At 33.1% G+C, this 18580-nt stretch overlaps 1 protein-coding gene and 1 long non-coding RNA gene across 3 annotated transcripts; one reads left to right on the top strand and one right to left on the bottom strand.

Moving 5' to 3' along the window:
- The first annotated feature begins 650 nt into the window (after positions 1-650).
- On the top strand, positions 651-4009 carry LOC147907810 (uncharacterized). Its single transcript, XR_015546917.1, has 2 exons — positions 651-3696; positions 3779-4009. It is a non-coding gene; the product is annotated as an uncharacterized LOC147907810 (long non-coding RNA).
- Positions 4010-6522: 2513 nt separating this feature from the next.
- On the bottom strand, positions 6523-17309 carry Lamp1 (lysosome-associated membrane glycoprotein 1). 2 transcript variants are annotated; one of them, XM_087411870.1, is made up of 6 exons: positions 17149-17309; positions 15426-15874; positions 9480-9696; positions 8214-8402; positions 7981-8116; positions 6523-6925 (listed from the first exon to the last, which is right to left on the bottom strand). In XM_087411870.1, the coding sequence occupies exons 1-6, from the start codon at positions 17195-17197 to the stop codon at positions 6907-6909; spliced, it is 1059 nt and encodes a 352-aa protein (XP_087267996.1). In that variant the 5' UTR covers positions 17198-17309; the 3' UTR covers positions 6523-6906. The 2 variants fall into 2 exon arrangements, with proteins under 2 accessions (XP_087267996.1, XP_011049642.1); XM_011051340.2 differs by having other exon boundaries at positions 6523-8116.
- Between the last annotated feature and the right edge of the window lie 1271 nt (positions 17310-18580).

Genomic DNA, 18580 nt, shown 5'->3' with positions numbered 1-18580 from the left:
CATTGTGTGCCTAGTTTGCAAGCATCTCTTTAAATCTCTGCCGTCTTTGGCTTAGTTTTCACCGAGGGTTTAAATCGGATTAGAATGCAAGAACCAATCAACTACAGTCGAGTATTCCCCTGTTACAGTCAAACGATAGGGATAAGTATAAGTACATACAGTATGGGCACTGAGCGTCGGCACCTTTGATGTAGTGGGTTCCAGGTCACATGACTCGCCGCCATATTGTGGGTTGGAAAGGCGCTTATAAATTTGAGTTTTTATAAAGCTACAGAATGATTGAGATTTTTCTAAAAAAAAAAGACAATTCGGTTGTGTCATGAAAAGTTGTGTCGTGTTGTAGCGAGTATATTTTTAAATCAGAATTATATAATAATATAATGTTAACGAACTCATTATATAAAAATAATATTCATATTAATAATAATAATAATAATAATAATAATATTAAACAGTAATAAATAAATTAAAAACAATAATTGATTAAATACTATATGAAAATTGTAATTAAATGTAAAGTTGTAATTTAATAATATACGTACACACACACACGCACGCACGCACGCACGCACGCACGCACGCACGCACGCACGCACGCACGCACGCACGCACGCACGCACGCACGCACGCACGCACGCACGCACGCACGCACGCACGCACGCACGCACGCACGCACGCACGCACGCACGCACGCACGCACGCACGCACGCACGCACGCACGCACGCACGCACGCACGCACGCACGCACGTATACTTTATTACGAGAATACTTTATTGTATACAAATATAACAATTTATATATATTATTAATATAGCATATCCGAAAAAATTTGATTTGATTTTTTAGTAAAATTTAACTTTTATTAATCCTTGGTTATACTTTTCTCTTACAAATTACAATTAAAAAAAAATTAAGCTTTGTACGAACAATGTACCACAGTTCTCAGGTCTTTGGCCCGGTTTCCTTATCACGAGTCTCACAATATTGTAGGCGAAAGGGTTAATTATATTTTATGGGAAGGAGATCCAGCTAACCTGCAATTTCAACTTACTGTAAGCAGCCATATTCCTGGTTGGAAATCGACGCATGCGCACTAAAAATTAGGAACCAAAATAAAAAGTTCAGTGTCCATACTGTATGTATTTATACTATGATGAAGTCCTGTAAAGTACTCTAACGAAACTGTACTTCTCCACCAAGCAGGCCCAGCAAACGAGAATGGATTAAAATGGATTCAGATTTTCAGATTTTAAAATGAATCCTTTTCAATCCTGAATGCATTTTTATTCATTTATAGGAATTGTATAAAGCATATCTGCCTTTTAATCTAAAAATAATATAATATTAGCATTTTCTGCATCGTGAATACTACTCAATTCAGAATTGTAAATAAAAAGTAGTTTTTTTAATTCAGTTAAATTCAAAAATAATATCAGCAATTTCTGTGCAACGTGAATACTACTCAATTCAATATTCTTAATATGAAATGCAGTTTTTCAATCTAATTGAATAAAAAAAAATTTTTATTTAAAAATGGACCATAAATGCTACTTAAATTATTCAAAATTATAAGTAGAAAATTTTTCATTTTAATCTAAATTCAAAAAAGTTATAATGTAAAAATAATTGAGCTATGTTCTTTTGTTTCTCTTTGATTAGAAGTAAAATGAATGAACACTCGCAAACCAAGTCGAACACAGCCCGAATATTAGATTAATCACGGTGCGCGACATCGGTCAAGCGAGATTAGATTATCTGACACTTACGCAATGTTGTCTCATAATAATAAATTATGTATATTTTATTATCTGTTAAATTATGATATTTTTATTATACTTATATAATTTTGTGCACTAGTTTAACTGATTGTAATTAAAGTAGAGAATGAATAACACATTTACCAATTAAAGAAGTGGTGTAGCGGGTAACGTAGAAGATTTATAATCCAGAGGTCGTCCCAAGTTCAAATCCCACTAAAGTGCGTTTTTTAATATCAATTTGAAGTAGTTAATTTCAGGTATAATTATTATAAATGTCTTAGGAATAAAATTTGTAACCCTAAAATATGAATGTTTTTTTTTTCGAATATTAAACTAATGTCAGCTCAGATCCAATCCATTTTCATGGATTTAAAGTACGCATTAAAAAAATTTTAATCCATTCCCATTTGCTGGGGAGAACGCAGACAAAGTGTCAGATGTGGTTCAAGCCACTGGTTGAAGTAATGATGTTTCGTGCTCTCCTATTAGTAGAGCGTGTAACGTCAATCAATAGCGAAGCATTTTCTAATCCAAGTTGGTGCAAACCCGGTCGGGCCGAAAACGCTATTAATAAACTATATCAATTTCTACGCAATCGTGACCTTGACCTGTCACCAAAATTAAAATTCATGATCTTTAAAAAAAAAGAGTCAATCTGACAAGGCCTCTGCACATTAATCCACAAGACCTTGAATTGGACTTGATTAGATTCTTGGGCATTATTCTTGACTCCGGACTTAAAGACAAAAAATATATTGCCTCTCTCTATTTTATTCAGAAAGGTTCCAAAATTGTCTACTATATAGCATCTCTAGCGGGTATATGATGGGGATCTCACATCTAGCCACTTCTCATGCTTTGTTGTGCTATTTTCCGCAGCTCCATTGAATACGCTAAATGCAATCATTTAAGAACAATCCTTTTGTAAAGATTACAGTAAGCTTGCAGGATGCTACAGAATCTCAACGCCCATTAATTATGTTATGTTGGCAGAACTAAAAGAAACGTTATTGGCCATCCGCTTTGGATACCTTACATCTAAATTCTTGTACAAAAATCTAGCCATTGCAAACAATCCTGTCCTTGATAACTTTAATCACGTGGAAACATTTGCTTGGAATCAATCGCAGCGGCTCTGCATACAATCCCGTGTCTGCGCCAATTCATAAGCACGTCGTCAATTCTATTCATTAATCATCTGTCCCTCCTTTCCTTTTATATTCATCAGTCTCCATTTTTTCTAAAATATTCAATGATTGTATCTCTGATAGACAAATCTAGCACTCTCTCTACCTTCCAGTTTGAGGGTGCGGTCCATTTGATACTATAAATGCTTCGAAACTTTTGATTGACTAATCGGAAGAAAGAATTTTTTACTAACTGACCAATGAAAGAATGCTTTGAAACACTTGTAGCATCAAGTGGATCGTAGTCTGAATTCCTCTCCAGAGCTTCGGAACTTATATCTACGTGCACTGTCTCCTACACAGATGGCTCTAAGCTCGGTAAAGATTCCGCCACTGGTACGGGTATCTTTCCTCTTTCTCTCAGTCTACGCTTGATGCAGAGAATGCCATCAGAATTATCTGTCTTTTCCGCTGAGATTTCCCTACAAGCTATCTCGATCGCCAAAAAAAATCTGCCTGAACATTATCATTTTCACGGATTCGAGAAATGTTCGTTATCCTAAACCCAACTGTAATAGTTATCTCATCATCCTTCTCAAGTTCAATCTGATTTGTCCCAGCAAACTGGATTTCTCATCGAGCTTTTTTTGGTATCTTCACACAAGAGCGTTAACAAAACTACTGACCAGTTGGCTAAAGATGCCTGCACCTCCAATGTCCGTCAGATGTACCGTGTTCTACATGGATCACCAAACTGGAGTCCAAAGCTGACAGCGCCACACGATTCTCTGCTTATTTATTTCATGATGTAAGGATACCAGGTGTTCTGTTCCCATGATTGCGCAGTAACAGCGTGAATTTGGGGTAAAAATTTGATTGGTTATTTCCAGTATTGCTATCGCCATTATGCGCAACGGAACACTTAGTATCATGGGGTGCTTTCCAATTACTTAACACATCTTAACACAAACATACACAAGAAAGTGTATCATTGTGCACAATTCAATTGGAACAAAATGTGTACTCTATGCATGGTTGAGATTCATTTCGGATAGAGTTAGATTAAATGTAGCTTTTTCCGCCTGTATTAAATAAAAAAAATAAAAGTGCCGGCCACTCAACGTCTTTCAACCTCATTTATAACCGCCGTAGTTAGTAATTGTTATTAGAAACACAAGCCCTTACACAGCCCTCGATTGAGGGGATCGATTCTAGGGGTCGATTCTATATCTTTTATTTTGTCATTTATCATTAACAATTTATATTGGATATGGGAATAAGTTTCCGCCCTTTTTAAATGAAAAAGATGTGTTTATTTAAACAAATCTATTATATATAAGTGAGTTTATTCAAAGTATGCTCCTTCGGAAGCGACAACTTTCTCCCACCTTTCCGGTAATAAACGGATTCCTAGAATGAAAAAATCTGGTTCTTTTGAAGCGATCCATTCATCAAGCCATTTTTTTATACCTTCATAAGAATTGAATCGTTCTCTAGAAAGGGCCGACTGCATGGATCGGAACAAATAGAAATCTGAAGGGGCAATGTTCGGTGAATACGGCGGGTGGAGCAGAATTTCCCACTTTACTCCTTCCAAGTATTTCTTCTAAACGTATCAGTTGTAGCCGATAACGATCGCCAGTGATGGTTTCGGACGGTTTGAGCAGCTCATAATATATAATACCTCTTTGATTTCACCAGATGCACAACATAATAACTCTTCGAAGCATGGATATTTCGTTTTGGCGTTGATGGACCTAGTTCACCTGGCATCACCCATGCCTTCAAGCGTTTAGGGTTATCGTAGTAGATCCATTTTTCATCGCCAGTTACGATACGATGTAGAAAACCCTTCCTTTATTGTCATTGACGAAGCATCTCGCAGATGACCAAACGTCTTTCCATGTCTCTCTCTTTCAATTTGTATGGCACCCAATTTCCTTCTTTTTGCACCATTTCCATTGCGTGTAGACGTTTTCCAACTATGGATCTATCAACATTTAACTCTTTTGCCAACCTATCGAGCGATAAACACGAATCTCCTTCGAGTAATGCTTGCAATTCTGCATCTTCAAATTTTTTCACTGTGCACTTTCGCGTTCTTTGTCACGCACGTCAAAATCAGCATTGTTGAATCGCCGAAACCATTCTTTACAACTAGTTTTCGATGGAGCATGCTCATCGTAAATATCTACGAGCAAACGATGCGTTTCCGCAGCACTTTTCTTTAAAATAAAATAATGGAGTAAAACTTCCCAAATGTTGAATAAATTCCTTTTTTTAAATAAATTCCGACATCTTCAACGCAAAAAAAGTTACTCTTTGTTACGCTTCGAACTAATGCAATCTATTGGGCTCAAAAGTTTGGACACATACCTTTCAAAAACATATCTTGCCGTTCTATCAAACACACGAGCAATGCTACTAACGACATCTTTCTGCAATGGGCAGAAACTTATTCCCATACCCAATAATTTTACCAAATGACCGCTGATGTAAACATGTTATCATCATAAGAGATCGACGTGTAATGTAATCGATACGGCATACATCAAAACATTGTGCGTTGACATACGATTATGACTCACGATTCGCGACCCGGTTACGACCATTATTGTACTGAGATCCCTTTCGCGACGCGAACATCTAGTCGCCATATTGGTTCCAGTGACGCGAACGTAATGAAGCGCGTTGGACATGTTGGAGCGTGCGACGGGAACAAACCTCTTGTCAATGGCTGCGTTCAGCGTACTCAACAGTTGAGCGCTCGCTGCTATTGATATATTCTTCCAGATCTAAAACTCTGATTAGATGATCTAAAAGAGTACACCGCCAAAACAGCGGCAGCATTCGCATCAAAAATGTTGAAAATTTTAATATATTTTACATATTTTACATATATATATAATACATTTCTATAATGTATATTTATGTAAAATATGTAAAATATATTAAAATTTTCAACATTTTTGAAAAAATTTTACATAAGCGACTAATAATTTCTTATTTACTAGTGACCGGTACGTTACTGAAGCTATATTGGACGCGCGTCTGAAACCCGATTCGTCTAACAACACTGGCCTAAGTAATCTACGTGCTTAGCGACGAACGCGCGTCTCATATAGCATTAATTAGATTGGTAATTAGATTGGTTTCACCGCGCTGAGCGATCCTATCCTGTCGCTTACATTTGATGATAGGTTGGACGAATTTGGCTATTTTCATAAGTTGGCTATTTTAATAACTCGTTAACCATCGCGAAAATTATAAAATGGTAGAGAACTTTTCTTCTCAGTTTAGTCCATTCTGCTCCTATGCAAAAGATTTATCGTTACTTTTCAAACACTCCTTTCGCATTAAAGAGAATTGTAAAATTGAAGAAACTGAATTCGAAAAGTTTCCTCAAAGAAATCTGGAAGTGGGGAAATAACTCGTTCTTCCCTGAAAAACGGCACCTCAAACTTGCACGAGAATCGGGCGCCAAAATTACGAAAGAGAATTATAGATTTGTATTCAACTCAACGAAATTTTTCACATGATACCTATTTTAACCCTTAATTTCACCAGAATTGGGGAAACATCTTGGCACTCTTTGGAGTGAATGGAGAGAACGTAATCTAAAAGAAATGTTAGAATCCTTGAAATATTCCATTTTATTGTTGATAATGTAGGTCTCGCCTAGCTGCAATGCTCGTAATCCAAAAGTAATACTACTACTACTACTTTGTTTATATACATTGCTTTATATCCAATTACTTTAATTTGTTTAACTTTACTTTTTGCCCTCCACTTTCATCTCACTACTCGTCGTTCAGTCTTGTCATAATAGTATTTTATGAAGTATTTTATGAAGCAGCACAGTGCGCAGATACTCCTGTTAAATTCTGAAATCCTATTTACTTTTTTTTAAATACAAATACCAGATTTCATTACCTTTCGTACCCTGTGTCTTATATTAGATAAAACCATCAAAACATGTCTTTGAACAGCGGTGTAAAACACAAGGATGTTTCTTGCCTTAAAAATTATTAGTGCCCCTACAAACAGTAATATATATTTTTTTCCAAGATTATCGTTTACATTAAACGGGATATATCCAAATGTTTAGCAAGGAAACAAAGTTTTTCCAAAATTTTGCACATTATATTAATTGAGCTATCGTTTTGATGTTATGTTTTATTTAACTCCGTTTAATGTTAAGCTAATAATTTTTTACACCTAAAATTGCCACTATTTGTAGTGTCTAATTCAGCTTAATTCAGTTTAATTTATGCTTATTCAAAGTAAAGCACACCTTTAATATTAATGCCTGAAGCTCGTGCTCCTTCATACTATTCTGATATACTCACGCATGCATACCTAGGGCTATATGAACAACTGCTATTACTTCACAGTATAGTTTTAATAAAAAGAATTCGAGTACGAATGTAACAGAAACATCGATGTATGCATTAAGTATGATATATAAAGATATATCGTATCACGATAAAGCTAGGAAATTATTCCTTTTAAAAAAAAGGAGAGAATATAGATAAGAAACTTTGCATTATAACATATCTCGTTATAAGAAACAGCGAGTTCAGCGCACGGATATTTAACATAACTTCAATGCTATACATATTGATCAGAATTTTCCTTATTCTCATTCCAAACTATATTTATGAAAAATTAAACTATCCTCGCTGCCAGCCAAAAGTAGAACAGCATAGATATGATGCAGATCTCGCGATTTAACTACGTCAATTCATATTTATTAGAGAGTATTTGCCCTTGCGAAACGGAGCACGTTGCTTCGAAATTATCATTCACCCTGTATCGTTTTGAACCGCTTTGCGATACGTATATTTTTTTTTTTTCTAATATTGCCGCACGCGGACGCGATAACTTTACAAACGTATAAACTATATTTTTTTCTTCTTAACATGTGTCACAGCCTTTGTGGCTATAGAACACAAAGTACAACTATACAGATTTCCGATAAGACCTTCGACTCTGTTAAGACAGAGAATTGCATAAAAAATATCAGTTTAACGATTAAAAAAAGGGGGGAGGGGAAAAAGAAGGAAAGAAAACCTCACGGAACTCAGCTTACATACTAAGATAACCGCGAGCCTGACTTCGTCTGCGGCCAACGAGGTATGCGATCAATACGATTACCACCAAACCCGCCAATGCACAACCCACAGTTATGGGAACGATGTCAGGCGTATCAAACGAACAGTCTTTAGCTAAAAGAAAAGATAAAGGGAACAAATAAGTTCATAATCACAGTAACGTAAAAATAAATCATGTTACAAGTGATAAGATAAAAAACCGGATACTCACCTAGACCAAAAATAGTAGTATTATCACCTCGGAAAGCTTGGAACTGTAAATTGGTTACTTTCAAAAATCCTACAGTTACATTATTACCCTTGAGGGTTAAATCCAGTTGCTGTTCCTTGATACATTTATAAGAATTGCTTAATCCAGTTTTGAATTGTGGTGTCACATGTATTACAGTTACCGTCTTATCTGAAGAAAAATGAATTAGTTAAAATTATAAAAACGACTCACAAGAATTAATAATTCTTAAATTAAAAATGAGAAAGGCTTATTAGAGCCACAACCATTGGATGTTTTATACGTAAAATAATTTATAACGTCAAAATTAAAAACACATACAGTAATAAAACATACATTCGACTTTTGATCTGGTCATCCTCAGTGTCAACACAGTTATTTATAAAGATAGCGTCATATATATACATACAGGGTGTCCTAAAAGTTTTTGCCAAAAAATTACTAAAAATTGCCAAATATTAGTTTTGAATAATTTTTTACTCAAATATTCTCAACTTTATAGAAAAGCTGCAAGAGACAAAAATCATTTATTTTCTTCTCATAAAGTTCCGAGAATTTTTTTAGAATTTTTTCAGAATTTTTTAATACCGTATTTTCTCATGTTGATAAAAATAAGAAAATGCAATACTAAAAAATTGATAAAAAATTTTGAAAAAATTCTTAGAATTCTATGAGAAGAAAATAAATGATTTTTGTCTCTTGCATTTTTTCTATAAAGTTGATAGTATTTGAGTAAAAAATTATTCAAGACCAATATTTGACAATTTTTCGTAATTAATATCTTGTTAACTGTTGCGTAATTGCAAAATGGTAGAGGACTTTTCGACTCAGTTTAGTCCGCTCTATCTACACAAAAGCGATTGGCAAAAACTTTCGGGACACTTTGTATATATAATCTATTAAAGCGATGGTCTTCTTGAATTTTCCAAATAAATGTGTCCATCAATTACATCGATGCATTACATAGGCGTCTACACATTTAACATGTATATATTATATAATGTATCGATGTAATTGATGGACACACATTTATTTGAAGAATTTAAGAAGAAAATTAAAGGTCAAAACGTATGTCTTATTGTATTATTGTATGTATTTTCAATTTTGATGTAAATTATTTTATGTATAATGGTTAACATCCAACGGTTTTAGCTCTAATAAGACCATTTCATTTTAAATTTAAAAATAAAAATTTATCCTAAAAAAGGGATTAAAGTGCAACTTAATTCACACAAGATAAACACATACTTGATTTATCATTCGGAAATTCTTCGGCCGCTAAAGATATCTCAAAGTGATGAAGAGAGTAATATTTCTCCGTTTCATTCTTCACGAAATGAATCGTGAAATTATTCTGGGTGGTCTTATTCTGTGATTCCCATGATAATGTCAGATTTTGCTCAGTTTTATTACACTTTCCTGTTACATTACTATTGCTGGGTACGTCCATCACTTTGTAAATTGTCTGCAAATAAAATAGCATTAATTATTAATAACATTGATTGCACCACTATATTTTAATGTACATAAATGTAGCAAATCACTCCTCTATATAATATGTATATAAATGTATAAAAGAGTTGCATTTTAGACGATTTGGGAAGCACGCAGGGATCATTGTGTTCATATTTTTTCTTACTCAATTTTACTTATCAAATCCGAAAATCGTAGTTAAAATTAGGGCTGCATCGAATATTATTCCGAAAACTATTCGGTATCCGGTATTATCCGGCACTTTTTTACTATCCGACCAGATATCCGGATATCATTAGTATCCGAAAATATATCCGGTTGAAATTTAATATAATATCATTAAATTGTTGATTTTTTCTTATATAAATGTTCTAGAAATAAGTATGCATATTCATGATGCTATAATACATTGTTGCAAAATTACAATCTTTTTCTCTTTTTTAGGCTTTTTTTTAGAAGATATTTTCTCGGAATCCGTTCGGATATCGGATGTTACATTCTGTCCGGATATTTGATATCTGGTAATTTTACGATCCGGTGCATCTCTAGTTAAAATTATCCTAGTATCCGGGAAATTTTTTTTTCACATTTTAAACGAAAAACCATTAATTTTATCACTTTCTTGAATCATATCTGCGAATTTGTCTTTGTTTTTATAAAAATTAATTATTATTAAAGTCGTAACTTTTATTTGCACTATAGAATAAAATAAGATTTTGTAATAAAGGCTATTATTGTAGAGCGTTTATGAATCGGAAAACTATACATATATTGGATCAATAGGATCTAAAAATAAATTCCTTTATATCCTTTTATTTACATTTGTATTGTACATTTATTTATATATTTTACATTTTATGTATGTGTATATGTAAAATGTAAATATATGTATACAGGGTGTCCCATTTTAACTGACCTCAAATATTTCTCTAACAGTGCATTTTAGGAGAAAAATGTTTTAGACTGAAGTTTTTTTTACTTCGAGGGGGAGACAAGATAGTACCATTGATTTGATCTTGGTGTTTTCAGGTCAAGGCTAGCTACTTAAATTTTTTAAATGAACTTCCTAGTTTTCATTACATATTCCTGTAGCTTACCTCAAGCACTTTTCAAAACTCTGCAATAAAATGTTTTTTAAGTTCTTTTCGAGTTAAAAAGTTTGAAAGTACAATACTGTTGGCATTAGCATTATTCAAGGTGTTTGATCGATGGCTAAAACTTTTTGAATGTTGTTTAGGACCATCTTGACAATATTTGTTGACAACAAGGCGATTGGAACTTCTTATTTTCATTTTTATGTAAAAATAAATTTTTAATGCAAAAATGAAAGTAAGAAGAATCTCCAATCTTGATCTTGACAAATATTATCCAGGTCATCACCTGAAACATTCAAAAGATTTTAACCGTCGATCGGAAATCTTGATGCCAACGGTATTGTAACAAGCCTTTTAATTCGAAAAATACTTAATTAAAAATACTTAATTAGTTGCTTATTTAAAAAAATATTCATTTTGCATACATACTTTTTTAAAGCGACTATGTTTTTTTTCCATCAATTGATTCATCTCATTATTCTGTTCATAAAAGTATTAAGGTATGATTATAAAAAAAATTAATACAATAGTTTACGAGTTATTTAACATTTTATATCAATATGAGCCACAATAAAGTATAAAATATCTCGTAAACTATTGGTTTTTATATCATTACCTTAATACTTAATACTTTTATAGGCAGAATAATTTTAAAGAAACCATATTGTATAAAAAAATACCGTTCGTATTTAACTCTTCATGGTCCTTCTGGATCAAAATGACCCGAGCATTGTCTTTCACACTAAATTCTAAAACCTTCTTGTTTTCAAAAGGGCGCTTATTTGCCATCTACCAGAGGTTTAACGTTTCAATTATAGTGATACTTAGAGATAGAGATACTTAGTTTTTTAATCGAACTATTAGTATGTGTCTTGCGCCAAAAAGCGTTTTTTTCTCAGGTCAAAATGTCAGCAAGTGTAACTAACGCGTCGTTATAGTTAAAAAATTTATGATTTATATTTTTGCATTAAATTGCAAAAATAAGCAAAATGTGGATTGTGTTCTTCAAGTAAGGATAAAAGAAATGATTAGGAAAAAATATCCGTCATATTTACGACCTATGTGTGATAACAGACTTTATTTGTGTACTGAGATTGTTATAGCGAAGAGTAACATTTTCTATGTATTTTTTGTATTTTACGTTTTTCACCTAATTTATCTTCAGTATTAATAATAATAATTTTTATATTAATAACTTAAATCAATAATAAATAGCCTTTTATCCAAATTTAATGTCTTTTTTTACACCTAAAAAATGACCATCTTCTTCTATCTTCAAAATAAATAATTTTTGAAACGCGTGTAACCATACTATTTTTTTTTTTTTTTGAAAGTCAAGAGTACTAGGCTAAAACTGTATTTGAAAATGTTATAAACTTAAAGTTATGTTTTTTTTTTTTTTAAGAAAAAAGTACATCTTTCCGAACTTAACTTGTTACGACTTTTTTTTAGTATTAAAATTAAAATTTTCACATTAAACTATTAATTGTAAACCTAGTTTTAATTCTTAATTCTTGACATTCGCGACAAAAGCGTTAATTTGAATAGAAAATGATCCTAAACAAAGGATCGAAACGTTAATTAATCTTTTATATATACTTGAATAAATACATACCAACAGCATGTGTCGGCTCTTATTGATTACTTGTGATGATTTTATTCGCTAGAGCCTAGATCTCATATTATATTTAAAATTTTCGCTAAAACGCCATTGTTCCATTTTCTTAAAGGATAAAATTATATACTATATTTTTTTGAAATCATTGCAACTAATACTATTGATTTGATAACACTTTAAAGATGGTCGAGTCATTTTAACTCAGAGTAACCATCATGTTTCTTAACATCTTTAAGATATTTTATTAAAAACTCTGAAAGATATCTTAAAATGACTTATAAGTTGATTTTAGACATTTTACTCATTGCGCATTGGGTTGACAGATAAAAATTACTATGAATAAAATTAAAAGCAGAACAAAATACATATTAAAGTATCAAGAGGTTTCATTTACTCGGTAAACATTTTGAAAAAAAGTATTATGCTTTTATCTTAGAACCCTTGGGACTCACTTCGAAAAATTATTTTAGAACACAGCTGAAAAATCGTTTAACGTTGCTTTTATTCTATTCTATTTTTTTAAATCGAGAAATTTAACTGGATGCATCCCTCTAGTGGCGATATCGCATACTATTTGATGACGCTCCATTTCCATTCGATCGACAAAAATATAGACTAAATATTTTACAAAAACGATTTCCTACAGATTGTAGCAACATTTATGGTAACAAGTTTGCTACAACATTTCCGCTCGTTTGCGACCGTTATCCGCATAATGCCCCTAGATTGGCTTAAACGAAATTATTATTGCCCAAGGGCGTGATTCCATAACTGTCTTTACACGCCTACCGATAGTTGTTGATGTCGTTGCGCAGATATTTTATATGGTGAAAAAGCTGCGCAATAACACCGACAACTGTCGATAGGAGTGTAAAACAGTTACGGAATCGAGCCCCTAGTGACAGCAACATAATTGAAGAAAAACTTGTGCTAAGCACCTATTTCTTTTCTTATGCCAAGGAATGTTTTGTTATCTGGGTGTAATTTATTTTTCATAATCATATATATATATATATAATTTATTTCATAGTGTTTTAACATAAATAACTACATTTTAGCGATGCACCACGTGGAGACATAGCCCATTTGACATCTCTCTATTAAAGTAAAAAAATTTTTTTAATAAAAAAGTAAGGAGGGATGCTAAGCGGACTATGCCTCCACGTGGTGCATCTTAGGTACCGACAAAATAATCCGAAATGTATTGTAGTTATTTATGTTAAAACACTTTGAAATAAATGATTGTGATTACGAAAAATAAATTACAATTTTTTTAAATAATTTTTTTAAAAGTAGTTATAACTTGGAAACGATTTATTTCCAGATCTATGTTTATATAGCTTTTTTTCCTTTTTTTTGGATCCCGAATCACTTCCCGAATATTGTGGGTAATTTTCTGAATATATTGCATTGTATATATTGCTCTGTATATTACATTACATATACGAGTCGATTCCTATTCCTAAGTCACATATTCTGTTTTGTTGTAGTGCGTTCTCTCTTTCTTTGTGTACAAAATGTACATCTGCAAGAGAAACGCCCCTATTAAATAAAAAATATGATAAAAACAAAGAGAAATTCGTAGATATGATTCAAGAAAATCAACCATTGGCTTCTTCTTAAAAATATGAAAAAAAATATTTCCCGGATACTAATTATAACAATTTTTACTATGATTTTCGAATTCAGCAAGTAAAATTGAGTATGAAAAAAGATGAACACAACAATTCCTACGTGTTCCCCAAATTGCCTAAAATACACTAACTCCTTTATATTATTTGCAGAGACTCGTAACTGTTATAACCAAAATAAAAAAAGTTATAGCATAACAATGGCTGCGTTCAGCAGAGAAAACTAATCAGTTAGCGCTTACTTTAGTGATTCTTCAATATAATTGGTTCCTACACTTAGATCCAGTGACGAACTAGAGGCAAGAACCAATCATATTAAAGAATTACTAAGCGCTGATTAATTTTCTCTGCTGAACGTAGCAATTATATTTTTCTTTAAGCGATTTAGGTTACAAATAATCATTATAAATAATTAAAATTGTTTTCGGTTGCAAATAACCATTACTGATGTCGGAAATTGTTTTTGGTTACAGATAATCATTATCAAAGATGGAAATTATTTTTTATTATGAATGACTATCATAAATGACTAGAATTTGATATTGGTTACCATTAATCATAATTGATGAATAATCATTATTGATGCTCAGAATTTTATTTTATTGGTTACCCAAAGTTTCTAAACTACAGACCTTGGCTGTGTTCCAAATTTACTGCCAATATTGAAAATGTGACAGTTTACGTTACGTGCACTATAGATTTTCAATACAGGCAATTTTGGAACATAGCCCTTGTTTACTGGCAAATAATATCAAGTAAATATCATGTTTTTTGGTTATTATTGTCAATTTTATTATAATTACGAATGTAAAATCAATTAATAAAAGATAGAAGATAGCATTATTTATGAAAAAAGAATAAGATAAAAGATATATTTTACATTTTTAATATGTTTACATTTCTCTGTAATTCTCACTTCTGCAGAAACTTAATAGATTACAGAAACGTACAAAAAAATACTGAAAAATGCATAACCAAAATAAATTTCTAATTATCGATAATGATTAGTCTTTACTAAGAACAATTTCAGTCGTCCATAATGATTATTCGTAACCAAAAACAATTGCCGTCATCTATAATGATTATTCACAACTGAAAACAATTTCTATCATTAACAATGGTCGTAATCAGAATACATAAAAATTGATATTTTAAGATTACATTTTTCAAGCAATTTCTTTAAAATTTAATGACGATTGTCTTCTCTGTGCATAAATATCAACTTTTAATCAATGATTTGTTTCATCAAATCAAATTTTTCAAGATAACTGTTACGATAACTGTTATAATAACTGACTTTTGGTCTCTGATTATTTGTCAAATTTGTTAATAATTTTTATATATTAACATATAATAAACTTAATTTTTGTGTACTTACCACATTATCGGTGGTATATGAAACATTGAATTGTACAGCCATTTGAATGAGAATACATATCGTATTATTCTCTTTAACTTTCCATTTTCCAGTACTTGGTGGAGGAAGCGGGGTTGTTGACGTTGATGTTGTAGGAACAGTGGTTGTGGTAGGTGCAGGCGTAGAAGTTGTTGTTGACTTGGTTGTAGTCGGCAGAGTTGTTGTAGTTGACGAAGTTGTTGTAGTCGTCGAAGGTGTGTTTGACATAGTCAAAATTACAGTTGATGGAATGAGCGTGTTTGATATAGAATTATTTAGCGTGTTCTCATCTTTTGAAGAGATCGAATGTATCTTTGTTTCTTCGTTTACTTCAGGTTGAAGCATTGACTGGGAATTTGTAGCTGCATTGTAGCTGGTTGAGTTGATAGAAATACTTGTGTCATTGGTATTGACATTCTCTGGGCCAGCAGCTGTTAAAATTATACATGCATATTATATTTCTGTATCATTCACAGAGTAATTCATCTCTGACCTTCAAGATTTTGCGTCAACAAAACTCATTATAGGCAGAGTTTAAAGAAAATGTCTCTATCTAAAAATCAATACATCCTATGTTTTTAAAGCTAGGTATATCTTTAATCAGTTTAAAAAAATATGTAAGAATCAAATATTTATAATATATGTTGTTAAACATTCATCTATGTGTATTAATTAAATTTGATGTACGTTTTCAGTATCAATTAAATGTTATGTAAAATAACATAAATATAAAAAAAGAATTTCGAAACAGAGAATATCTAATAAAAAAAAAAAACATGAGTCGAAATCATTTTGATTTCACAACAATAGATTTAGAGGTAAAAGATAAAGGGCTCGTCGTAAACAATTAATGATCGTTTCTACCAATGTTATCTTAATCTTGGTTCAATTAGCTCTTCATCTTTATCTAGTTATAAAAATTAAAAAAAATTGAAGAGCAAATCAAGCTAAGATTAAAATTAATCTAAATTGATAGAAACGCGCATAAGTCTGTAAGAGACACAGACTCTTCCCAGAACTCCTATTCTGTAATAACTTGTTAAGACAGTAATGACATTGTTGCGCAACTTTTTATACCATAAAATATCTGCGTAACTGATCTGTCGTTAACAAGTCTCAAGGAATACAGAATAGGATACGGCACGATAATCTTTATCGCATAAAATATGATCCGGCATCCTCAGGATACTGCGCAATGTCATATCACGCGTATGCGATTGCCAAGCGACTGTTTTGTTTTAAAAGCATATAATGATCCGTATCGAATCACCGGAATACAGCGATACAACACGGCTACGTGACGCGACGCGAGACAAGGCGAGGCGAGACGAAACGAAACGAGTGCAGCTGCACTCGTCAGAGTCACTGTCGTGACAACATTCTCGTTCAAGGAAGATCCGGTCCGCCTCATCATCATGGCGCTTTCAGTGATTCGGAGTGCGCAATTAATCTCCGAAGTGCGACGGCAGGCATGACTTTAGGATCGCTAAGGATCTCTTTTCCGTTTACTTCATCCCTCTCGTCAAAGCGAGATCGCGAGGTCAACGACGACGACAGCGATGATGATGAGGATGACGAGGATGACGATGATGATGTGATGGAATCATCGACATCGCTGTGCAAGATCACGATAATACGTTTCTGACACGGATAGTTATCTGCATCGGCGGATGCAGATTACGAATTCACATCAGGAATCCGTTACCTGACACAATCGTCGCGGCCCAGCACAAGAGCAGCAAGGGTCTCAGCATGATGTCGAACGTTCAAAGAAGTCTATCGCAACACTGCAGACTGCAATGCGTTCGTCATTCGTGTTCGTGAGATCGACGCAATCACAGGAACAGTGTTGCCAGATGTTTTCCGTCTGGAGCTAAAGCTCTAGATATACCTAGGTTGATGTCGGAGAGAAATCTGAGAGAGGACATGACAGCCTAAAACTTGTAACCGCAAAATGCTGCCACGCACTACTGTCCTCTGACAGAGTGGATGTAAACTACATAGTAATGGACAACGTCCATTTTTCAAGGCTGGAGATGATAAATCGATATTTGATTCATATAGTGTGCCTTCCAAGCGACGCAGTGCGACACAGTGATCATGTTATCTTTGTTTAACATTGGCAAACAACAAGGATGTAATGGTCCATTGTGTTACACCGTGTTATTTGTGTTATCTGTTGGGCACATAATCGATCTACATGTAACACGATTATAATGAAATCGATTTATATATCGATTTATTATCTCCAGCCTTGAAAAGTGGACATTGCTATGTAATTTATATCCACTTTGTCAGAGGATAGTTTAGAGAAAGTTAAATGCGTGGCAGCATTTAACGTCACTAGATCTATAAAGTACCGCAAACTCGCATCCATTTTCACGCGAAACGCGGCCATTTCGAATTTATGCATTTGTATTACGTGCTTTATTTGGGAAAATGAAGCTGTCAAGTATGTAAATCAATATTTTTTAGTTGTAATTAGTTTATTTATAAACAAAAGAATATGTACGAATGCTCAATTTATGTTCTTTAGTTTAATACGGATTTATTTGTCGTAGAAGTTTGATGCGTAAAAGTGCACGAAGGATACGTGTAAGTACAGTTCAGAACTGTTCAGGAATACGAAAATACACATCACACGTGTGATCATCGCATGTCTTCATCGTTTCGAGAATGTACGGTTAGATTAGCTGCACCCAATTGATCCAATGTGGATTCTGATGTACAATACTTTAAATCGTGTATTATGTGCACTTCGGCCATTTTTACGCGACATTTCTGAAATTAATTGTAGTACTTTATAATCTAGTGATTTTAGTAGCATTTTGCGGTTACAGGTTTTTGGGCCATCATGTCCTCTCTCAGAAGATTGATTTTGTATCTTCAAACAAGGTGAAAATTACAAAAGTGAGCGAATTTACTAGATGTTGACCAATGAAATAATCAGTATTCTAGTAAATTCGCTCACTTTTGTAATTTTCACCTCGTTTCAAGATACAGAATCGATCCCCAAATGTTAAACAAGGACAAACGATGCGAGAGTTGCGAGCATTAGTGGAACGCAACCTTAGACTGGATTCACACCTTGACGGAAAAGCGAAAAACGGAAAAGCGGAAGCCAATCGGAACTTGCA

Source organism: Acromyrmex echinatior, chromosome 12, assembly GCF_024713525.1.
Source record: "Acromyrmex echinatior isolate Ae372 chromosome 12, ASM2471352v2, whole genome shotgun sequence".
Lineage (NCBI taxonomy): Eukaryota > Metazoa > Arthropoda > Insecta > Hymenoptera > Formicidae > Acromyrmex > Acromyrmex echinatior.
The sequence above is the reverse complement of the archived record's forward strand: the minus strand, read 5'-3'. Positions and strand labels throughout refer to the sequence as shown.